This window comes from Corythoichthys intestinalis, chromosome 3, assembly GCF_030265065.1.
Source record: "Corythoichthys intestinalis isolate RoL2023-P3 chromosome 3, ASM3026506v1, whole genome shotgun sequence".
Lineage (NCBI taxonomy): Eukaryota > Metazoa > Chordata > Actinopteri > Syngnathiformes > Syngnathidae > Corythoichthys > Corythoichthys intestinalis.
The window spans coordinates 59,313,163-59,339,201 of NC_080397.1; the positions used below are offsets into that span (position 1 = coordinate 59,313,163).

The 26,039-nt window shown below is 40.0% G+C and overlaps 2 protein-coding genes across 3 annotated transcripts in view; one reads left to right on the forward strand and one right to left on the reverse strand.

The window, feature by feature from the left end:
- si:ch211-225b11.4 (thyroid adenoma-associated protein homolog) overlaps positions 1 to 8,779 on the reverse strand; it is an 89,933-nt gene extending 81,154 nt beyond the window's left edge. The window contains exons 1-2 of the mRNA XM_057831137.1: positions 8,565 to 8,779; positions 8,311 to 8,482 (exon numbers count right to left, since the gene is read on the reverse strand). Coding sequence (XP_057687120.1) covers positions 8,311 to 8,482; positions 8,565 to 8,686 — 294 coding nt within the window. The 5' untranslated portion in view covers positions 8,687 to 8,779. The remainder of the gene's footprint in view (positions 1 to 8,310; positions 8,483 to 8,564) is intronic.
- Positions 8,780 to 16,209: 7,430 nt separating this feature from the next.
- LOC130912953 (mitochondrial import receptor subunit TOM70-like) overlaps positions 16,210 to 26,039 on the forward strand; it is a 70,125-nt gene continuing 60,295 nt past the window's right edge. The window contains exons 1-3 of one of the 2 annotated variants that reach the window (XM_057831138.1): positions 16,210 to 16,416; positions 18,821 to 18,994; positions 24,701 to 24,827. In XM_057831138.1, coding sequence (XP_057687121.1) covers positions 16,294 to 16,416; positions 18,821 to 18,994; positions 24,701 to 24,827 — 424 coding nt within the window. In that variant the 5' untranslated portion in view covers positions 16,210 to 16,293. The remainder of the gene's footprint in view (positions 16,417 to 18,820; positions 18,995 to 24,700; positions 24,828 to 26,039) is intronic. The other variant, XM_057831139.1, reaches the window with a different exon arrangement.

The following is a 26,039-nucleotide window of genomic DNA, read 5'->3' on the forward strand; positions in this document are numbered from 1 at the left end:
AGGGCTGTCGAAATTATCGCGTTAACGGGCGGCAATTTTTTTTTTTAATGAATCACGTTCAAATATTTGACGCATTTAACGCACATGCCCCGCTCAAACAGATTCAAATTAAGGGTGTAACGGTGCATGTAATAGTATTGAACCGTTTCAGTACGTAGTAGTCGGTTCGGAACGGACGTGTACCGAACGAGTTTCTAACGTAATATAACCCTTACTTTTCGAGGCTGAGAGTCGATCAGGTAACAGTTTCTTTGTGTAGATTATATTTACTCCGTCTTCTCCACTATAATGAGCACCAACACGGTAGGACAGTCCAGAAACGTCAATGGCGCGACAACGTGGCCGCCGCGAGAACGCAGTGAAAGAGTCAATCAGCCAATGCACACCAGTCGCAGTACGGCCGCGTGTTGGATGCTTCCCTGAAGCGGCTCAATGCGATGCACGCGAAAAGAACGGCAGCGTTTATTATTTGACGAGAGATGCGGCCCTCCTGCATCAATACTACTAGCTAGGATCAGGGCGAAAGTCACTCGTGTAATAATATGGTGGAGCCGGTCGATTTTCAAACTAATATGCAATCGTAACCTACTTTTTGAGTCCAGCAGATCTCTTGAGTTGTAGATCAGGGCACAGGTGACTTGTCTTTGTTGATTTACTGCCGTCTTCTCTGCTAATAATAACCAACAAAACCCTCCTACCACAACAAAACAAGTAGGAACTAATATTCACATAGGAACTGAAGTTATACAACGTAAAATATACAATATAAACAGGGGTGCACATAATTTTTTTGCCCAGGTTCTCAGAGGAGGACCTGGAGATGTGACTTGGTCCTCATTGAGCTTGAGAGCCGACCCGCCTGATGCGATAAATTTATGACAAGCTTTACTTAGAGCCAATTAACTTTAATTAATTATATTAACAATTAATGCTTGATTAACATCAACTGGCACAACAAAATTGCCATTACTTTGAAGTGAAATGTAAAGAAATAAACATAAAAGCACCAATTCAAAATAAAGGGCATTATGCAGCTCCCACATTAAATCCAAGCCTTTTTAAAAGTGGGATGTCCTCCTCATAAGACCTCATTGAACGTGCATGTTTAGCTTTGTAAAATGCGAGCAAAAACACGTTTGTCAGTGCATGTCGCTGTTCATTACCTTTATTCCGCCACATGTCCATAGGGCGAGTGGGATCCTGTTTGACATCGATAGTTTGCTTAATTGCCACATGCTCTCTGTTTTTTTCGTGCTTTTCAAAGTTTGGATGGCTGAAATCAGGCCCGGATCTAGGTTGAACCACCAGAGTGGGCACTAAGAAAACTTGAGGGGGCACCCACAATGCAGGCTTTTTTTTTTTTTTTTACCCTCTGCATTTCTCTGGGTTTGGGACCGGCGCAAGTAGGACACTGGCTTGTGTCCCGTTGAGGCTGCATTTTTTTTTTTCCCTTCATCTATCTACTTATCTTCGCAGTCGGCATGATGTTGTGATGACATCATCTCGCATGGCAACGTGTCGCCATTTTGAGATGGGGGAACGCACAGGTAAACAGCCGTAGACAAACGCTGTCTGAAATTTATAATTTTCAGCTGTGTTTTGGGTCTTTTTTCATAAAAACGTCTTTAACATGACTTATTGTTATCACGAGTCACTGCCGACAGACGCGAGGAGGCAATACTACTTAAAATTACCATGTATTGGCCTGCAAATCTGCCCATACAAAGTCGCAGCTGATAGCTGGATAAACAATCCAAAGGAATTGTCTGCAGTGGAGTTCGGAAACATCTACAACTACCTCATAAGGAATTGTGGGATTGCCTGTGAAGATAGCAATGAGAGAGGATGTATCCGCATGTCAGTGGAAATTAAACAAGCCAAGTTTTGGCTAAAAGACAACTTATTCTCCGTCAATTCTTCCTACGAATGCAACGTTGAGCTGCAACCACCTCAACACAAAATATGCCCAATATATGAAATCGCATATGTACTGCACTATCTGTAGCAAAGTGCATATGAAAATATGAATAAACAATTAGCAGAGCGCCCGAGACGCCGTTTTCCCGACCCTCTAACTCGTGGGTAATTACTAGCATATCACAAGTTTCATGCTAAGTGAATCCGTCTCCCTTTTCTTGCACTGAAGTACACACAGTTCACATATTTACGTTTTTAAACACATTTAGACAATAAATACTGGCGATGCAACTTCAAATTCAAGGCAAAGTGGTCACAGAGACGGTGCGAACTGATTGCGGCCTTCGTCGTCTGATTCTCTACTGAAAAATGTCCCTTCCGTGTTGCAGTTTCATTCAAATGAAGTGCGCATGAGATGCAGTAAATTAAGGTGTCCACTAGGTGATGCTAATAAGACGTGAAAGAAACTCAGGTATTCAATCACAAAACCCATCAATCTTTTATGCATAACAGAACACCGTCATTTTGATTGGGTGGGCACGACTCACGTCTGGGTGGGCCGTGCCACCCTGGCCCCCCCATACATCCGGCCCCGAACAAAACCCTCCTACCACAACAGAACAAGTAGGAACTAATATTCACATAGGAACTGAAGTTATACAACACAAAATATACAATATAAATGAATGCTACATCCCATTTGTAAAATATAAACACATAATAAAATAAATAATAGCCCATTTAAATAAATTGAAATGAGCTAAAACACCTGTAATTAAATAATAAGAATAATACACAATGCTCACACAATTAAATTTATTAATTCCTGTGTGGCGCTTTAACTTGAGAAAATCCACCAATAAAGCTTTTGAAAACTGTTCATAAGAATTTTTATAGCAGAGAAGACAGCAGTAAATCAACAAAGACAAGTCAACTGTGACCCGATCTACCACTCAAGAGATCTGATGGACTCAAAAAGTAGGTTACGATTGCACATTAGTTTGAAAATCGACCGGATCCACCATATTAATACACGAGTGACTTCCGCCCTGATACTAGCTAGTAGTATTGATGCAGGAGGGCCGCGTCTTGCGTCAAATAATAAACTCTGGCGTTCTTTTCGCGTGCGTCGCGTTGAGCCGCTTCTGGGACGCATCTAACACGCTGCCGCACTGCGACTGGTGTGCATTGTCTGGTTGACTCTAACGCCCACGTTGCACTGCGTTCTCGCGGCGGCCACGCTGTCGCGCCGTTGACGTTTCTGGGGTATACTGTATGGGGTTATATTGCTGACACTATTCTGAGCGAGCAATAATGGAAATTGAGCAAAACTAATCTAGATTTCGAGCACAAAAAACTATATTGAGCGAGCACTTAAAGATTTTAAGCGAGCAATCGTAGATTTTGAGCACAGAAAATAATATTGAGCAAAAAAAATCTACTCTGTGCCGCTCAATTCCCCTCTCCAGCTCTCGTTACGTATCTCGACTCCGCTCAATTCCCCCCTCCTGCTCTCGCTCCGTATTTCAACTCGTCTGCTCGCCGGTTTCTTTTTTCTGCGCGCTGAGTTGAGCACATGCGTCACCAACGTGTCACGAAGCCAGCCAATCAGAGAGCTGGCGGTATTTCCGCCAACCAATCAGAGAGCTGGCAGTATTTCCGCCAGCTCTGTGATTGGTTGACTTCGAGCAGAGGAGTCGAGATTAGAGATGGGCGATACCAGTGATTTTGGATTCGATCCGATACCAAGTAATACCAAGGCCAAATATTGCGATCCCAACCCGATATTGAAACCGGAAGTTCGTATATTATATATAAAGGCTATTCTCAGCCATTCTGATGATATCTAATGTACAACTACATCAAGCACTGAAAAACTATTTTGTCTCTTTGTGTCAAATATGCTTTGCAAAGGAAAACTGCTGCTTTTAATAACGAGCAAAGCAGTTTCCCTCAAACTCACAAACCAATCCATCAACAACAAACTGATTAGTCAGTCTCACTCTTTAACCATGACCCTTAAATTCATATGCACAGAACATTTCCCTGCTACACGTTGTATTTGATCAAATTTTAATCCACCTAAATTAAATATTTTTGATCTAATTAAATAACAAATTAATAGTAGCATGTTACCGCCCTCAAATGGTAGATCACTAAAAACAAATCCAATAATCAATAGTCACTTTCCGATTTTGAATTTTATTTTACTAACACAATTTTCAAACAGATTTTGAAAGAAAAAAAAAATATAAAAATAAATTTAAAAAATACAGATCTTGAAATAATTGAAACAGACCTTTAACAAAATAAAAATAAGTAGCAACAAAACATAAGAAATCAAGCATTTAATTGTTTGTAACATAAAAAAATAAGGACAAACATTTCATGAAAAAATAAAATTATGAAACATAATTTCACAAGAAATAATAATAAATGAATAAGAAATAATAAAAAGGTTAAGAAAGAAATTAGGCATGAGGGGGCGGAGGAAAAGCATGCCGTTGGACACAGGATAGGGACGTGAATGGGGGCGGGAGCTCACGCCGGTGCACTGCTTATGTGTGTGCACTGATTACGTGCGTGTACAATGCGAAAGGGAAAATTAGTACAAAAAGTGCACAAAAATACACTCAAAAATTGACAAAGAAAATAAAATATATTAATTCCAGATATCGATATTTTTGCTTAGGGATCGATACCTAAAATTTAATACACTGGATCGAAATATCGATATTTTGGTATCGATCCGTCCATCCCTACAACTCAGCGCGGCGAGCGCGCAGAAAAAAGAAACCGGCGAGCAGACGAGTTGAAATACGGAGCGAGAGCAGGAGGGGGGAATTGAGCGGAGTCGAGATACGTAACGAGAGCAGGAGAGAGGAATTGAGCGGCACAGAGTAGATTTTTTTTGCTCAATATTATTTTCTGTGCTCAAAATCTACGATTGCTCGCTTAAAATCTTTAACTGCTCGCTCAATATAGTTTTTTTGTGCTTGAAATCTAGGTTATTTTTGCTCAATTTCCATTATTGGTCGCTCAGAATAGTGTCAGCAATATAACCCCATAATACTGTCCTACCGTGTTGGTCCTCATTATAGTAGAGAAGAATAAATATAATCTACACAAAGAAACTGTAACCCAATCGACTCACAGCCTCGAAAAGTAAGGGTTATATTAAGTCAGAAACTCATTCGGTACGCATCCGTTCCGAACCGAGCACCACGTACCAAAACGGCTCAATACAAATATATGTCCCGTTACACCCTTGCAGTATATATTTTTTCAAAATAATACTTTTTGAAAAAAGTGAAAAAACATGTCTTATATGTACCTCTTTCCAATGCTAAATCTGAATAAATTGTACACACACACACACACACACAAAAAAATTTCAGAAAAAAAATATTTTTTTGGGGGGTTGCACTACTTTGCGGTTTTTCACTTATCGCAGCGGGTTCTGGTGCTCATTAATGTATAGTCGAATCGTCTCAAAATATTCTAATTCACATAATAATGCTATCAAAGACTTTTTTTTATCCTGTTGTACGCAATTTAAAATAAGTGGAAGAATCCGACAAATTAATCTGTTAGCCAGTTGCGCCTCCAGAAATTTTTCATAGGGGTGGCCAGATGGGGCCACTTAAAATCTTGGGGTGGCCAAAACTAAAAGCCATAATTTCAGGTTTTCATTATATTATTGCAGTAAAAAGGTCAGGGGAAAACTATCAGAAAGACTTAAAGACACGGCTACTGATATACTTTGGTGTATTGTGTAATCTTTGATGTTACTAATGATTTAATGTGCATAGTCCATAACTGTTAAGTCAACATTTTCACTTGTCCGTCATTTTGTGTCTGTATTAGCATTGGTTTCAATTGATCGAGGAATTTAAAATGCATTTCATGGAAGACCCGGTGCTTTCTGATGCCGTAAACTCACTGGATGTGTTGCATAAAAGGCGTTATGTGGAAAAGCTTCGTTCTATACAGTCGCCAGATCCATATTTGATGCCTAAATCGATGATTTTTGACCGGCTGCCTTCACCGTCTCTGCCTGACCCTGATATTTACAACTATCTTGTCCACACAAAATCAGCCTATTCTCACAAAAGTTTGAAAAACTTTAAGAGCTTGGAGGCTTATAAATACTTCGTTGCTGGTTGGGTGAAACAGGTCCTCGTACACGAAAATTCGGCAGGAATCTTGTGCTCGGAAGGTGAGTTACGAAATTTTCAATTCAAAATCTTTTGTTCTTGCTAACATCCACTGTCAAGTCTAATGTATTTCATGTCATTTGTCAATGGAGCTAGGGCTTTTAATGTTTATATGGTTTAGCGATAGCACTCACTACATATATACGTGTATGTTGTCGGCGATTAGCCTAGCAATGATCTTAATTGTGGTTGTCAGCCCAAAACCCTCTAAATATATATTAAATGCATCTTACCAGATATAAAATGACTACTACATAATCTGTGGTAATCGTTTGGAGCCCAGTTTTCTCGTCGAATTGCAGCAGCCCATCTCGCTCTCTCCTCTCCGTGTCTCTCGGAATCCGGTAGAACTTCAAGTCTCTCCGTCTATCTTCTCTGTTATTGCAACCGACCGCCACACACGCCTTCACCATTTTGATTATTAATGTTAACGAGCAGAAAAACACGTCGTAAATAGGAGGAATGTACGCAGCCGTAACAGGTCAACACGATGTGTTGCCGGACAAGTGGGCGGCACCAGTCAGGAGAGCGGAGTTGTGACGTCACGTGGGTAGGGTCTATAGTTGCTGTGGGAGAGATGACAAAGCTTTTGCCAATTAAAAGCACGGCCCCAATGAATGCTTGTATCTACTCCACTCTGCCTCTTATCTCTGTATATAAGTAAAACGGCGCCATTGTTGGCTGTTTGCAGCAATGCGTGAATGAGTCGTACCGCGAATGCGTTAATTCCGATAAATATTTTCACGTGATTAGTTTTAAAAATGTAATTACCGCCCGTTAACGTGATAAATTTGACAGCCCTACATTTAACAAAACAAAATTAAGGCATTAATTTGGGATGAAATGCATAACTGATGCTACAACAATCTAACGATATACTGGCAAGCAGTGTTGTTAATAACGGCGTTACAATATAACGGCGTTACTAACGGCATTATTTTTTTCAGTAGTGGGTAATCTAATTAATTACTTTTCTCATCTTGGCAACGCCGTTACCGTTACTGAGGACGGAAAGGCATGCGTTACTATGCGTTACTATATTGGTCGAAAAGTCTGAGGGAGACGGACTCACCGAGACGAAAGAGCAGAGCAGGAGCGGGGAGGAGGCAAGAAAGTTGTGACGCCGAGCAAACGCGATGCTAGGTAGCTCCAATAATACATGTTGTAGCCGATAGCCGACAGACTACGCCCGCATGTTATGGTAGATATGGTAGACATGGTAGATATCACATGTACTGTATATAGATATAACTAGATGCAAAATGACAGTCGCCATCTTAAAGCAGTAGGCTTTTTAGGACAGCTCTGTTGTAGAGAACCTTCCTCGCGAACCTAAGTAACTTTTTATCTAAAATACTTCTAAATCGGCAAAATCTTGATTTGAATCTATCTTTAAATGATGAAACAGTTTTAAAACTTTCATATGTCGAAAGTAGAGAGAAGGGAACTAATGCAATAATGGGAGCAATTTTAACAACTTTTAACAGTTGATTCAGGGTAAAGGGTAAATTAGGGTAAAGAATTGGGCTCGGGCCAATTGTACTAAAAACCTCCACAAAAAACTTCATATAGTATGGCCAATGTTTTTTTGTTTTGAGGAAAAAATTAAAAAAAGTAATTATCACCAATTACTTTGCCAAGTAACTAATTACTCTTACATTCAGGTAATTGAGTTAGTAACGCAATTACTTTTTGGGAGAAGTAATTTGTAACTATAATTAATTACTTTTTTTCAGTAAGATTAACAACACTGCTGGCAAGCGGGGTGGCCAGTGGGGTGGCCAACCAATTTATAGGGGTGGCCGTGGCCACCCCCTGGTGGCGCCACTGCTGTTAACCTTTAACACTCAAAACAAGATGAAGAAAATTAGATTTAGACTAGATTTGAGAAAAATGATCAGATAAAAACGTTATAAATTCGCAGTGTGAAAGTTAGTATTAGTCAATAGAGATCTATTTTGCATTAATTATTTATCCTGTCAATTAATTAGGTTCACATTGCTGAAAAATGTAGCCCTAAGCCCCGTTCACCCAATCTGTTTGGTCTTATTAATGTCCCGTCGCCAGCACAAAGTGTACATGCTGGTTATGCTGTTACATCGTCCCTACCAATATTGAGACCAAAGCTACGCCCTTGACTTGAACAGCAAGCCGACGGCATGTTACGAGAACCAACCTTATCCACTTTTTTGCAGGCTGTGGAGATATGGGCCATCTGCAACTGCAACGAGAGAAGAAGTCTGACGAGAAGCTGGCGGTGATCACGTTCCAGGCTCTGTAGCGTGACCATCCTCAGCAGATGGACCGCCTCTTCCAAACTGCGTTCCTTGCTCCTTTTAACATCACTCCTGATCATAGTTAAGAATGATTCTTTTAAAGGTAATGCCATCTCCAAGATGACGACGAGTGTCTTTACAGAAAAACACAAACCTGGTGCATTCCGATAGTTTATCCAAAAATCTCTCGAGCATTTGGGTTCCATTAACACACGGTTGCTCCTCGGTAACGGTACAGTTTTGCAAACTTGTCAGGAGTTCGTCAAAGGACAACATTTTTGTTTCTCCTGTCGCACTCACGTGTGACACACGCTGTCATTACCCGATCCTGACGGCGACCTCATCGCGACAGATTGCTACTGCGCACGCTCAAATCGACGCCATTTTCTCCCAAGGAACGATGGGAAATGGGAGGGGTAAAAAAAAACAACAACATTTGTTTTTTATTAAATAACCACACAAACATTACAACATAAGTGGCATGGTACATTGTCAGATAACTTTAAACATGACAGACAAGCCTAATGAATTATCCTGAATCCAACATTAGAAATCACAAATAACAGTAAAAAAATAAAGAAAAACAAATTTAAAGAAATGAATTACCGTAATTTTCGGACTATAAGCCGCTACTTTTTTTCCTTCATTTTCATACCTGTGGCTTATAGTCCAGTGCGGCTTATTTGTTAATATTTTTTTAGGTAACACTTTATTTGACAGCGGTGTCATAAGACTTTCATAAGATCATCAAAATTATGACATGACACGATCATGGACATAACTGAATGCTTATGTCATTAAGTGTCATTTGGCAAATTATGTCACCAACTCAATTTTTGTCCAGCTTGGATGTTTTGCATCCATTCACCCGGTGTCCCCTTCCTCCCCCCTTGCCCCCCTCCCCTCTGGGGAGGGGCAATTTTTCAGCTGCAGCCTCCTGACTGTCTGGACCCCTGGCTGGATAGACATCCTCGCTGCTTCCCCCGTCTCATCTGGCTAGATGGACCTCTTCTTGCTCCTTTACTCCACTGCATTTTTTACGGACTGTAACTTCGCTTGCTAACTCCCACTAGCAGTTCTGGGGTTCCTGTCTATCCGTCCTGGGAGTGGATCTCTCCTGACTGTGGTACTCCCCGAGGTTTCTCATTTTTCTCCCAATTGACTATGGAGTTTTTGGAGTTTTCCCTTGCCGGCATGGAGGGTCTTAAGGATAGGGGATACCCAGGACTTGAACTGTATCTATTCATTTTTGTTGCCTCATTTCTGTAAAGCCCTTTGATACATTGTTGTTGTGATTTAGGGCTATACAAATAAAATTGAATTGAATTCAAAAGTGAGATCATTTGCCGGATAACACTTAATGACATCTGTGATAAGCACTCATGAATACTCAGGACAGAGACATGTCATAATTATGATTGTGTAATGACAGTCTTATGGCACCACTGTCAAATAAAGTGTTAGCAAATACCATAACTAGCAATTGATGAAACAACTGGAACAGTAACTGAAGAAATATTTAGCACAGAACATGATTTTTGATAGTTATTTACATCTGTAGCGCTGCAATGCATGCTAAGAGGCATGATGGATGACAACAGTCAACAGCAGGTGGCAGCAGAGGTTGACTGTCTCCCCCAAGGGAGCAGTGATGGCTAAATGAAGCTTCTTGAAGCAATAAAGCTGTGCACTAATTGGTTCAAAGTTTAATGATGGTTCATATGGTCTTATGACAGTCGGTCGTATGATGCCGCTGTCAAATAAGGTTGTACCGGTGAATAACTTTTGGTGTAAATATCCCATGATACAGTGAGGACAGCTGCTGAAAGTAGCCATATAAGTTGGGTACATTGTGGTCATAAAGGGATGGACATGGTCAGCAATAATACTCAGGTAGGCTGTGCCGTTCCAACAATGCTCAATTGGTACCAAGTGGCCCAACGAGTGCCAAGAAAATATTCCCCACACCATTACACCACCACCACCAGCCTGAACCGATGATACAAGGCAGGATGGATCCATGCTTTCATGTTGTTGACGCCAAATTCTGACCCCACCATCCGAGTGTCGCAGCAGACATCGAGACTCATCAGACCGGGCAACGTTTTTCCAATCTTCTTTGTAGGGCTGTCCCAAACGACTAATTTTCTCCTGATTAGTCAGCCAACTATTTTTACGATTAGTCGACTAATCTTATAAAAAAAATTTTTTTTATTATTTTTTACTACTTTAGCAATGACATTTTTTTTTACACTTGTCAATTCACAAAAAAACATTTTGGAACACTTAAATTCTTGATTAAAGTACAAATAAACAGATAAATAACAATAATAAATCACAAATAAACAATGAGTTCAAATGCCGTTAGAATTAACTTGTGGAAAAGAATGGAATGTAAAGAGATTCAGAACACTGACTTCACCTTTCCAAAATGATTCAAAACAATTCTTAAAAAAATACCTAGCATTAATATTATAGTATACTGTTGTACTATATATAATAGTATTATAATAATTATTCATTGCCAATCAGAATTTTCATAAAGGGTGTCATTTTAAAGGTATTCTTAATGTAGAATCTGAAGTATGTGGGATTAACTCCAGAAATCGTTATTTATATGGCGAACATGACATGCTTTTATTTTGAAATGTTCACCGGACGTACCTCGCTAAACCGCTAAAGCTTCACACTCCGCAAAAAAGCAGTTTTTGTCATTGCATGTGTTGTCAGTAATATATTTTTTTTCCTTTTGCAAATGCTGTTAACCAGCGATTTTTCAATTTAACTGCGTGCATTAGTTACAAAAATTGTATAAAAAGCCTCTCAGGTTTAAATAAACGACTATTTCAGTATCAAGTTAACATTTTAAAATAGTAAATAAAATACTCAGGTCCCTATTCTGTATCAGCAGCTTTAAAATACATTCATTTAATTTTGCGAATCAACTGTTAAAGTTGTTCAAATTGCTCCCGTTATTCCATAATTTCCCTTCTGTCTACTTTCGACATGTGAAAGTTTTAAAACTGTTTTGAAGATAGATTCAAGTCAAGGTTTTGCCGATTTAGGAGTATTTTAGATAAAAAGTTAATTAGGTTCGTTTGGAAGGCTCACAACAGCCTAGTAGGGAAGTCTTCTGCTTCAAGATGGCGGCTGTTTACTAACACATTTGGTTTTCAATAGACCCTACTCACCAACGTCACAGAATGACACGTCGCTGTATCCAGCCGCCATATAGTCGGTCTTTGTTTATCCGTATTCTCAATGGTTTCAATTTGTCGTGCAATTTATAGTGCAATTCATGGAAGCCCCGGTGCTTTCAGATGCTGTAAACTCATTGGATGCGTTGCATTAAAGGCGTTATGTGGAAAGCTTCAGTCTATCCATTCGCCAGATCCATATTTGATGCCTAAATCGATATTTTTCGACCCGCTGTCTTCGCCCTCTTTGCCTGACATCTGCTACCCTGATATCTACAACTATCTTGTCCACACAAAATCAGCCTATTCTCACGAAAGTTTGAAAAACTTTTAGAGCAGCACTCTAAGCAACATTACCCCGTGTGACCCTTTACTTCCAATTTTCTAAAATGGAGACAATCAATAAAAAAAAAGTTGACTGCGATGGCCGACGCTTCAAGGATAGGTGGATATTGGACTATTTCTTCAATAAAACACGCAACAACGGTGTCTGCCTCATTTGCAAAGAGACAGTCGCTGTTTTCAAAGAGTTCGGTGTGACGCCATATTACCAAACAAGACACGCTGACATGTACGACAACATTACAGGGAAGATACGCAGCGAGAAATTATAGCAACTTGAAGCTAGTTTAATTTCACAGCAGCAGTATTTCGCAAGAGCCCGACTGTCGAATGAGAACGCCACAAAGACGAGACTTGAAATTATAAATAAAAAAAAATAATAAAGCAAATGTGACACATTGAAGGGCTTGCTAAAATGTGTTTAAATATATTGTTCTATGTAAATCAGCCAAGGTAGCCCCCCGCATTTTTACCACACCAAATCTGGCCCCCTTTGCAAAAGGTTTAGACCAGAGGTGTCCAAACTTTTTGCAAAGGGGGCCAGATTTGGTGTGGTAAAAATGTGGAGGGCCGACCTTGGCCTTTACGTAGAACAATATATTTAAGCAAATTTTAGCAAGCCATTCTGTGTGTCACATTTGCTTCATTATTATTATTATTTTTTTAATTAATTTAGGGCTGTCAAAATTATCGCGTTAACGGATGGTAATTTTTAAAAATTAATCACGTTAAAATATTTACGCAATTAACGCACATGCCCCGCTCAAACAGATTAAAATGACAGCACAGTGTCATGTCCACTTGTTGTGTTTTTGGGTGTTTTGTCGCCCTCTGTTGGCGCTTGGGTGCGCCTGATTTTATGGGTTTCAGCACCATGAGCATTGTGTAATTATTGACATCAACAATGGCGAGCTACTAGTATATTTTTTGATTGAAAATTTTACAAATTTTATTAAAACGAAAACATTGAGGGGATTTAATATAACATTTCTATAACTTGTACTAACATTTATGTTTTAAGAACTACAAGTCTTTCTATCCATGGATCACTTTAACAGATTGTTCATGTTAATGCCATCTTGTTGATTTATTGTTATAATTAACAAATACAGTAGTTATATACATTATATTGAATGTATATATCCGTCTTGTGTCTTATCTTTCCATTCCAACAATAATTTACAGAAAAATATGGCATATTTTATAGATGGTTTGAATTGTGACTAATTACGATGAATTAATTTTTAAGCTGTGATTAACTCGATTACAATTTTTAATCGTTTGACAGCCCCAAATTATTTCAACAATCTCGCAACTAGCCTTTGTGGCGTTCTCTTTTGAGATTTCCAATTAAGTCTGTGTGCGGGCCAGACAGTATTGATTTAATGACAGAGGTTGGGGGCCGGATGAAATTTGACCATGGGCCGCATTTGGCCCCCGGGCCGGACTTTGGACATGTCTGGTTTAGACACACCTGTTTAACTGATGATCCGTAGACGAGGCCAGCTTCTTTCACTTGGTACCAGCTAAATATTATTCAAAATGTAATGATGGTGGACGTAATAAGCATCTTGAATTTGAAACTGTATGTTGTCGGCGATTAGCCCCGCAATAATCTTAATTGTAGTTGTCAGCCCAAAACACTCTAAATGTATATTAAATGCATCTTACCAGATATAAAATGACTACTACATAATCCGTGGTAATCGTTTGGAGCCCAGTTTTCTCATCGAATTGCAGCAGTCCATCTCGCTCTCCTCTCCGGGTCTCTCGGAATACGGTAGAACTTCAAGTCTCTCCGTCTAGCTTCTCTGTTATTGCAACCAACAGCCACAAACGCTTTCACCATTTTGGTTTTTAATGTTAACGAGCAGAAAAACACGCCATATTAGGAGGAATTTACATAGCGGTAATTCAATTCAAGTCAATTCAATTTTATTTGTATAGCCCTAAATCACAACAACAATGTATCAAAGGGCTTTACAGAAATGAAGCAACAAAAATGAATAGATACAGTTCAAGTCCTGGGTATCCCCTATCCTTAAGACCCTCCATGCCGGCAAGGAAAAACTCCAAAAACTCCATAGTCAATTGGGAGAAAAATGAGAAACCTCGGGGAGTACCACAGTCAGGAGAGATCCACTCCCAGGACGGATAGACAGGAACCCCAGAACTGCTAGTGGGAGTTAGCAAGCGAAGTTACAGTCCGTAAAAATGCAGTGGAGTAAAGGAGCAAGAAGAGGTCCATCTAGCCAGATGAGACGGGGGAAGCAGCGAGGACGTCTATCCAGCCAGGGGTCCGGACAGTCAGGAGGCTGCAGCTGAAAAATTGCCCCTCCCCAGAGGGGAGGGGGGAAAGGGGACACCGGGTGACTAGTGATGAAGAGACTAGACAACTAGATATTAACATTGGAAAATAGAAATAAAGTAAGACAAGTGGTAGGTAGAATAAGAAAAGGAAATAGAACTCAGCGGCTGTACTTCCCTCAGCATTATAGCTTCTAGTGCAGCTTAGACTAAACTGTGAGTCTACTCCGACTTCAACTAGCCTCACCATAAGCTTTGTCGAATAGGAACGTTTTAAATCTAATCTTAAATGTGCAGACTGTCTCGGCTTCGTCTCAGTAATGCGTCAACACGACGAATAGATGGACAATATGGCGCGGAGGCATGGTTGTGACGTCATGTGAGTAGGGTCTATACTTCAATGTTGCTAACGCAGTCGAGTCTGTCGTGTAGCATCTGGTTCTATATACATATGCTATCTATTATCTCCAGTAAAACGACGTTGACGTAGTTTGTAGCGGCTATCAGCAGCAGTCAGGTATTCTTGTGTTTTTTATCCAGCGGCATGAGTTGAGCTAAAGCCGTGAGTTGAGCATTGGTATTACCCGGGTCTAAGACAAGTTATGTTTACTTTCGGGACGCAATGCGGTCCGTTTCTCATTGCGTCCCGAAGACCGCGCTGTGTATTAGTCCGGCTTTACTTGACATATTTCAATAATTGGAATTTGGATGTTTGTGAATCGTTCTCCAATCTTCCACGGCCGAATCGCGTGTTGGATGGTGCGTCTTTCCTCACGCGCAATAATGGCTCGTCATCCAGAATGAATTCTTCGGCAATGACTCCTGTTATTCCCTGGGCTTTGGGACTGTCCATAGCAAAAGTTTCTGCCAGTGTTAGTTGTGTAGGACCTTTCTTTTTGTCTTCGGTTTTCTTAACATGCTCCTCATATTGTTTGTGGTGGTATTTTGCTAAATGCTTGGTTAGGTTGGTTGTATTAAAACTTCTTACAGCTTTACCACCACGCTTGAATTTATGGTGGCATATGTTGCACTCTGCCTCTTCGTTTTTGTCGTCCTTTAAGGTGAAATGATCCCACACAGCTGACATTTTTAACGATAACAGTAAATTGGGAGATGGTAATGTAAATGTAGTGTGTTGAAGGTGTGCCGTAAAATACGGACCGGAGTTTAGGGAAACCGAAGCAAAAACTGGAATGGATTATGTAAACCGGTGCGCTGGAAAACCCGACCAGACTTTAAAAAAAAAAAAGACTGGATCGGAAGTCTGGATGGGAATTTTTCCCGTGTTCCGATTCGTTACCGATGCGCATTTTTTTGCCCATATCGGCGTCCGATCCCATCCAAATATCGGATCAGGACATCTCTAATATTGACACTTGATGAGTGATCGAATGATGTACAGTAGACGTGCTGGGGTCCACACTGTCGCTGACGGCTACAAATCCGAGCAGTTCTTGAAAGCGACGTGCAATACCACTACCTACTCCTTTCCTACAATAACCCCGCCTGACAAAGTAAAAACAAAACCAAAAAAATGCGATATTGGATATTTTCTTACGGCACACTTGTGTGCCACGGCTCGCCGGTTGAAAAACACTGCCCTATACAAACATGGCAAACAAGTAGGAATTTATTTATTAAAATATAATGTAGTGTTATTTGTGATTTCCTTAAATGTGTAAGCCCGCTTTTGTTTGTAAAATTGTATGTGTTATTAAAAAAAACAACAACAATATTCGTAGTCGTCGAAAAGAGAGTTGTATTTACATACCCACAAAAGATCTGACGTCAGAATTTTGTGTTTACAGATACAAAGGCCTAATTATGAACACGAATCACGTAAATATGAGTATGAATATTTATATAAGAACACAAATATTTTATATACGAACACGAATGTGTAAATATGACACCAAATCTTTTTGTCCCATATCTACCTCCATCATCTCATATCCCAGAGTTCCTCATGGTGCATGCGATAAAGAAGACGACTGGCCCAGTGTTGCTGACTAGCTAGCCACACCAGGGTTTCTCATCATGGCTGCCTCCAAGCTAATCGAGCCGCTATCAGGCACTGCCGTCCCCCGTTGGCAGCTCGCTCTGCTGGTCGGCGTGCCCATCGTGTTCGGGGTGGGAGCCTTGTATCTATTGGAACGCATGGTAGGACTAATGCTACATGTTTTGTCTGATTTTGCATGCCTTTGATGTTGCCTTTATATTTCAAAAAAAGAGTTGTTCGCAGTGGCATGGTTTGGTTCCTTTTTTCAGGACACCTTGAACTTTGTCCAAACTGTTGTTTTCTTCACTGACCAATTATAAATCAACATTTTGGGACCATAAAGACAAAGAGAAAAAAAAATTCCAAAATTTTTTTGTCAAAATTTGTAATATTTATGTCCTATTGACAACCAAACATGCTCACCGAACCGTTTTGAACCTATTTATTCAACATGTTAGGATGAACATTCAACGCAAAAAAAAAAAAATAGAGAATAGTATAGTATAGAATAGTAATGAGAATAATGCCTTTATTGTCATTACACAAGTGTTATGAAATTCAAAGCTGCCCTATAGAGTGCACAAATACTTACACATAGAATGGAATAATAGTATATACAGTCTCCAATATGCAAAATTTTAAAAAAGTATGTCTATATATCAATATTAGGGCTGTCAAACTATTAAAATTTTTAATCGAGTTAATTACAGCTTAAAAATTAATTAATCGCAATTAATCGCAATTCAAACCATCTCTAAAATATGCCATATTTTAATGTAAATTATTGTTGGAATGGAAAGATAAGACACGACGGATATATACATACAACATACTGTACATCAGTACTGTATTTGTTTATTGTACCAATAAATCCATAAATGGCATTATTAACATTCTTTCGGTTAAAGTGATTCACGGATAGAAAGACTTGTAGTTCTTAAACGATAAATGTTATTGTTACAAGTTATAGGAATTTTATTTTGAAACCCCTCTTCATGTGTTCGTTTTAATAAAATTTGCAAAATTTTCAATCAAAAGTAGAGTTAATATAATAATAAGAATAAAAATAACAATAATGAAAATAGAGTGACCAAAGTCTAAGTTTTACGTGTATTTTGCATAGCTAATTTGATATGGAATGCCAGTTCATTTTGCATTGTTGTTTAACTGTGTGTCAGAATAGGGCCTCATTACTATAGACCAGGGGTGTCCAAACTTTTTGCGAAGGGGGCCAGATTTGGTGTGGTAAAAATGTGGGGGGCCGACCTTGGCTGACGTCTTTTACGTAGAACAATATATTTAAGCAAATTTTAGCAAGCCATTCTGTGTGTTACCTTTGCTTTATTATTTTTTTAAATGAATAATTTCAATAATCTCGCAACTAGCCTTTTTGGCGTTCTCATTTGACTCACGGGCTCTATCGAAATACTGCTGCTGTGAAATTAAATTAGCTTCAAGTTGCTTCAATTTCTGGCTGCGTATCTTCCCTGTAATATTGCCGTACATTTCAGCGTATCTTGTTTGGTAATATCGCCTCACATTGAACTCTTTAACCCTTAAAGACCTGCAACATGAAGCAATTATCAGAGAATCCCAAAATTTGAAAAATAAGGTCCTAATGAAACCTTTTTTTCAAATTTGTAAAAAGAAATGTCAAATGAATATGTGTAATAAGCACTCTAATATCTACGTATAACCGTAGCTAAATCCTGTTTTTTTTTTCTCATGGAATCTGCAGATGCTCGTGTTGCATCCATCTTTTTTTTTTTTTTTTTTCCCAAAAATTAATGTCAAAATTCTGAATTACTCTCAAAATCATGAAATTTTAGGTGTATCAAATGTATTACATTTGGCAATCAAGGGTTAAAAACAGCAAATGAGGCAGATAAAATAGTCCAATTTCCACCTACCCTTGAAGCCAACTTTCTTTTTTTTGTTGTTGATTATCGCCATTTTAGAAAATTAGAAGTAAAGGGTCACACGGGTAATATTTCTTAGAGTGCTGCTGCCTTTAGTGGGTAAATGAGGAGCAGCATTTAGTGTGTAAGCTACTTCATATGCTGGTAGCAGTACTACTGACCAATTTATTAAGTCTGTGTGCGGGCCAGACGTTATATATTTTATGACAGAGGCTGGGGGCCGGATGAAATTTGACCACGGGCCGCATTTGGCCCCCGGGCCTGACTTTGGACATGTCTGCTATAGACCCTACTCACGTGACGTCACAGCCACGCCCCCGCGCCATGTTGTCCGTCTACTCGTCATGTTAACGCATTACCGCTTCATAAATTCCTCCTATTATGGCGTGTTTTTCTGCTCGTTAACATTAATAATCAAAATGGTGAAGGCGTGTGTGGCGGTCGGTTGCAAAAATAGAGAAGATAGACGGAGAGACCTGCCGATACTAGTATCGGTATCGGTGCATCTTTAGTTGCAAGCGTTACGTCACCTGACAAAGACCAATTGGATAATTTCTCACGGCACACCTGGCGATCTCTCACGGCACTGCCGTGGCACACTGGTTGAAAAACACTGGCCTAATAGACATCTTTCTCCCCTTTTTAGAGTCTTGTGGATCATGCCCGAGAGGCACATCAAAAAGGCATCAAATACTTTAATGCCGCCAAGTACCAGAACGCCATCCACTGTTTCACAGAGGCCATTGAAATCTGCCCCACTGAAAAGAAGAGAGACCTGTCGGAGTTCTATCACAACCGGGCGTGGGCGCATGAGCAGCAGGTTGGCACTTACTCTACTAAATTAGCAAAGAGCACTTTAGTGCAGGGGTCCCCAACCTTTTTTGCAACACGGACGGGTGTGATTTGGGTCTTTTTTTCACGGACCGGTGTTCTGTCAAATTTTGCACCCTTATAAAATTTAGCTCCCATCGCTTTTGTGGCGGTGAAAAAAGCCCTCTTTTATATTCAGTTGGACTCTCAATGTTATCCAATGGTGTTAAAAATTCTATTTACATCATAAACATACATGCGCAACACGGAAATGGCGTAAATTATTGCTTAACGACACGGCGAAGTCGTTAAGTGAGAGAGCTGCGTGCAGTTGTTGTGTGAACCTAACATGGCAAACGTAAGTTAATATTGCTTTCTTTACAGAAAGTTTGTAGTATGTACTTTGGAATCGCTGCATTCGCGGTCATTTTTAACGTTACGTGCATGCCAAATTTGTCACAACACCGGCAATGTGCAGCAAAAAAATACAGCAAATATAAAATAACTAGGGCTGTCAAACGATTAAAATTTTTAATCGAGTTGATCACAGCTTAAAAATTAATTGTAATTAATCGCAATTCAAACCATCTCTAAAATATGCCATATTTTTCTGTAAAGTTTTGTTGGAATGGAAAGATAAGAAAAGACAAGAAGGATATATACATTCAACATACTTTACATAAGTACTGTATTTGTTTATTATAACAATAAATGCACAAGACGGCATTAACATTCTTTCTGTGAATGGGGTCCACGGATAGAAAGACTTGTAATTCTTAAAAGATAAATGTGAATACAAGTTATAGTAATTTTAAAAGTTTGTATATTGTGACTAAATATTGCCATCTAGTGTATTTGTTGAGCTAAACTTAATGTTTGAATAGAGTATTATTTTGAATAGCAATTTTGATTGGGAATGCCAGATCTCTTTGCATTGAGCGCTTTTCTTTTTATTTTGTTCTTATTATTTTTTATTTTATTTTACATTTTATTTTTGAGCGACAGGAATATTATTTTTGTTGTGCTTTCACTAAATGATACTGTAGTGACTTAAATATTCTTAACTGCCCAAATGCATGATGGGAATTTGAGCAACCATGAGTCAAAGTGGTGGCTGCAAATGGTATATCTTCTCTGCGTTGAGTACAATACATGGTGTAAAGTAAAAGATCATCTCCAGTCATTCTTCCCAATGTCGGTAGCCACAATAGTTCTAATAGTTCTAGTTCTAATAGTTGTAATTATTGTGATAGACATGCCACAGCTTATACCAATAAATGCCTGCGTTACCAATTCCCCCTTCTTGGTGATTGGCGGCGCTTTCAACTCCTTACCATAATGAGGAGTGGACCGGCGATTCATGTTGGCTCGTTGTGAAGACGAAGATGGCGGCATACATAAGCCTGTTGCTATATGCAATAATTCCATTTATCGCACGATAAATAAAAATGAAGACGGTAATTTTCCCGCTGCGATTTATTGCCTCACGTGCATGTGCGTGCACGCGTGCGGCAGACGTGCTGTTAAAAGTTCGGGTTCCTTGTTACCAACTGCGCAAGCAAAATGCATCTTCGTTCCAGGTCCGGCAAAAAATAGCGCCGGAGCCGATCATTCCCATTCTATCCTATTGTTCAACGTATACCGGTCGCATCAGTGCTCCGGATTGACTGCGGACCATCTCCGGTGTGCCGGTGTTGTCAACGTGTGGGCGCTCCCGTCAGGGGTGACATTTCACGCGGGGTGGCTATTTTTCGGCACAACGCCGGATATTTACAACGAAGTCCGCCAAAACATTGTTACCGACTAGGCTGCTACGAACAACCTCGCTTTGACAACGGACAGCTGAATGGAAATGATGAACATTGAGTGGCAAATTAGGAGCGCTGTGCTTTAAACTCGTCCCGTTTATGAAAATCGATTGTCATGTCCTGGTGTTGTGCAGTAATTTGCAGACGTGACTACAGCGGCGTTTGCTAACTTTTTTAATGCGCACACACACTGGATGTCATGAAATGGCACACTAGATGTGCTACTTCCCGTGCCATTGGCTACGCGAGCCCAAAGTGATTATGGGACACGAAGTCCATATACTACATCGATGAATTATAAACCGCCACGACTAAATGGAAGTTAAGAAGGCCAAATCAATCCATACCAGCAGGGGCGCTGCCAGGGATTTTGGGCCCCATGAAAAGATATCACTTTGGGCCCCACCACCAGTGCCGGGACACACACACACACACACACATATAGAGTATCAACTACGTAATTTCCTGCGTGAAGTTCGCCGTGCTGAATCACATTAAGCAACAAGGCACCGTACTCCGTTGAAATGCTGATGTCACACCCCCGGTACGACCAATTTTCTCTCAGCAGCAGGTGATGGCTTGCGTTTTCTTCCTGATCGTGGCAGTGACAAAACAGTGCCATGCACTTTATACTTACAAACAATTGTTTGCACTGTTGCTCTTGGGACCTGCAGCTGCTTTGAAATGGCTCCAAGTGACTTTCCTGACTTGTTCAAGTCAATGATTCGCTTTTTCAGATCCATGTATGGATATTTTTGACCCAGCAGATTTGATCACTTTTTTCTGTTCACCCATAATAAAGTCATCAAAGAACCAAACTTCATGAATGTTTTTTGTGACAAAGAAGTATCTGTTCCAATCACTATATTGTAGAAAAATCAGAGTTGTAGAAATAACTGGAAACTCAAGAGAGCCATGACATTATGTTCTTCACAAGTGTATGTAAACTTTTGACCACAAATGTATATGTATATGTATATATATGTTAGGGCTGTACAACGATTAAAATTTTTAATCGAGTTAATTACAGCTTAGAAATTAATTAATCGTAATTAATCGCAATTCAAACCATCTGTAAAATATGCCATATTTTTCTGTAAATTATGTATATATTCTGTGAAATAAATTGTTGGAATGGAAAGATAAGACACAAGATTGATATATACATTCAACATACGGTACATAAGGACTGTAGTGGGCATTCCACTACTGTCATTTAAATCTGTCTATGCTGTCCTCACTCCGAAGCGTCTACTTTTTCCAAAGCTAGACAGCTAGTGAACGACGCCTTAATAATCAGACTTCTTCATTTGTCATCTGATTTATTAATTATTTGAGGCCATACATAAAATGGCCTCAAACCATTGTCCTCTTTAGACCGTCGTAAAACTACCCCAAAAAAAAGTACACAAGCATTGCATTAGCAACAACGTTAGCTTAGCACGCTATACAGGTTCACGAAACATAAACAAAAAGCGTCTCATACAAAAAATATAACATTTCGCTTACTAACATAATATGTACATTCTTTACAACAACCATACTTACGGACAAATCTTGTCCAAGGATCATATAAGCACAACATTACAATGTAGGCATCAGCCCGAGACGTCGTGCAGCCATATTGAACTGGCAAGAAAACAATAAACCATGTCGCAAAGCGACCACAAGAGTTCGCTGTTGGACAGCACAAAAAGCCTTGCTGTAAAACTTACCAAAAGGCAGAATACTGTCTGAGCGGGACATGTGCGTTAATTGCATCAAATATTTTAACGTGATTAATTAAAAAAATTAATTACCGCGCGTTAACGCGATAATTTTGACAGCCCTAATATATATACAGTGCCTTGCAAAAGTATTCGGCCCCCTTGAATCTTGCAACCTTTCGCCACATTTCAGGCTTCAAACATAAAAATATGAAATTTAATTTTTTTGTCAAGAATCAACAACAAGTGGGACACAATCGTGAAGTGGAACAACATTTATTGGATAATTTAAACTTTTTTAACAAATAAAAAACTGAAAAGTGGAGCGTGCAATATTATTCGGCCCCTTTACTTGCAGTGCAGCAAACTCACTCCAGAAGTTCAGTGAGGATCTCTGAATGATCCAATGTTGTCCTAAATGACCGATGATGATAAATAGAATCCACCTGTGTGTAATCAAGTCTCCGTATAAATGCACCTGCTCTGTGATAGTCTCAGGGTTCTATTTAAAGTGCATACAGCATTATGAAAACCAAGGAACACACCAGGCAGGTCCGAGATACTGTTGTGGAGAAGTTTAAAGCCGGATTTGGATACAAAAAGATTTCCCAAGCTTTAAACATCTCAAGGAGCACTGTGCAAGCCATCATATTGAAATGGAAGGAGCATCAGACCACTGCAAATCTACCAAGACCCGGCCGTCCTTCCAAACTTTCTTCTCAAACAAGGAGAAAACTGATCAGAGATGCAGCCAGGAGGCCCATGATCACTCTGGATAAACTGCAGAGATCTACAGCTGAGGTGGGAGAGTCTGTCCATAGGACAACAATCAGTCGTACACTGCACAAATCTGGCCTTTATGGAGGAGTGGCAAGAAGAAAGCCATTTCTCAAAGATATCCATAAAAGGTCTCGTTTAAAGTTTGCCACAAGCCACCTGGGAGACACACCAAACATGTGGAAGAAGGTGCTCTGGTCAGATGAAACCAAAATTGAACTTTTTGGCCACAATGCAAAACAATGTTTGGCGTAAAAGCAACACAGCTCATCACCCTGAACACACCATCCCCACTGTCAAACATGGTGGTGGCAGCATCATGGTTTGGGCCAGCTTTTCTTCAGCAGGGACAGGGAAGATGGTTCAAATTGACGGGAAGATGGATGCAGCCAAATATAGGAACATTCTGGAAGAAAACCTGTTGGTATCTGCACAAGACCTGAGACTGGGACGGAACTTTATCTTCCAACAGGACAATGATCCAAAACATAAAAACAAATCTACAATGGAATGGTTCAAAAATAAACGTATCCAGGTGTTAGAATGGCCAAGTCAAAGTCCAGACCTGAATCCAATGGAGAATCTGTGGAAAGAGCTGAAGACTGCTGTTCACAAACACTCTCCATCCAACCTCACTGAGCTCGAGCTGTTTTGCAAGGAAGAATGGGCAAGAATGTCAGTCTCTCAATGTGCAAAACTGAACGAAACATACCCCAAGCGACTTGCAGCTGTAATTGGAGCAAAAGGTGGCGCTACAAAGTATTAACGCAAGGGGGCCGAATAATACTGCACGCCCCACTTTTCAGCTTTTTATTTGTTAAAAAAGTTTAAATTATCCAATAAATTTTGTTCCACTTGTTGTTGATTCTTGACAAAAAATTAAAATTTTATATCTTAATGTTTGAAGCCTGAAATGTGGCGAAAGGTTGCAAGGTTCAAGGGGGCCGAATACTTTTGCAAGGCACTGTATGTGTATTTTTTTTTTACATAGGGTTTTGACAGTTGCCGTCACATTTTTCGGAATCAAAGCACTGTGTACCAGAACAGCATTCCGGCCCTGAATCATATACCGGAACTGCGTTCTGGCCCTGAATCTTATACCGGAACTGCGTTCCTGACCGTTCTGGCCCACTTTCACCTTTGGCTAACAGCCCAATCAATGCATTTCTATGACAACCTCCTATCCTGTAGTTGTACTATATCTAGAGTAAACAGGGATATTGGTGTGTTAAGCGGCACAGGCCAAAGTCAATCGGCCACAATGCAGTCGTTAATAAATTATTTATTATTTCTGCGCGGCCCGGTACAAAATGCGCCACGGACCTGTACTGGTCCGCGGCCCGGTCGCTGGGGACCCCTGCTTTAGTTTTGTCTCTGCTGTATATGGGAGACTTTTCTGTTACCAACGGTTGCCTTTTACCATAGATGAAATGGACTGAGGTGGTGAGAGACTGCACAGAGGCAGTAACGCGCAACCCACATTGCATAAAAGCTTTCCTAAAGAGGGCCAAAGCTCATGAGAAACTGGACAATAAGAAAGAATGCCTGGAGGGTGAGTAAAACTAGTCAAACCTTGATCGGGCCTGACACTAAATTATTGACTTCAAAATGTCTCACCTTTTGGCGAAATTCGCCGTTTTGAAGTAAAAAATGGGTGACCTACGTGAATTGTGTAGATCCGAGGAGAACTTTTTTCGTGTGTGTGTGTGGGGGGGTGTAAATTATTTTTATTATCATGTGATCAACTTAGTGCGTAAACTGACCACTTCAGAAATCATAGGTCCATACCTGTCAAGTTGTAGGGTTTTGGCGTAATTTGTACAAGTGAGCACTGATTTTTAAATGTGTATGCGTACGTTCAAAATCTGGAGGTTTTTCGTGCATTATGTTTTTTTTCTCCGTTCGGATTTTGTCACCGTTTCGGCAACGAGACAATGTGCCTTACTATGCGTTACTACGTTGGTTGGACTACGTGAGAAATGTCAGAGACACGGAGAGAGAAGAGTGTTTGTTGTGACGCTGTAGCAAATGCGATGCTAGGCTAGATGACTCCAATATTTCCTGACTGTAGCCGACAGCCTACAATCTACGCCTACAGTGGGGCAAATAAGTATTTAGTCAACCACTGTCAAGTTCAAAAATAGACCCTTAGGTAGACATTTGTAAAATTACCCAAAAATAAGGAGACACTCAGTTTTCTTGGCCAAGGAGAGCAAAGAGGGACTAGACAGAGGAATGCTAGATTACGCTGTATAGTCACCAAAAATGATCTAAGGAAAAAACCCTCTTTGCTCTTTTTATTAGGGGTTTGTCCTCACACAGAAGGGTGCCGCCCTGAAGGGAGGGGGAAAGCAAGCTGGAGACACCCATGTGATTTTGGTTGGCTATGTGTGAGCATGTAGGTGGAACTAACTAAATACACGTGTGTAAGCAAAGGCACAGGTAAAAAATGGTCAGAATGACCCAGACACTTCAGTTATGCAACGCTGCGGCAACGAGACAATGTGCCTTACTATGCGTTCCTATGTTGGTTGGACTACGTGAGAAATGTCAGAGACACGGAGAGAGAAGAGTGTTTGTTGTGACGCTGTAGCAAATGCGATGGTAGGCTAGATGACTCCAATATTTCCTGACTGTAGCCGACAGCCTACAATCTACGCCTACAGTGGGGCAAATAAGTATTTAGTCAACCACTGTCAAGTTAAAAAATAGACCCAGAGGTAGACATTTGTAAAATTACCCAAAAATAAGGAGAGAAGACACT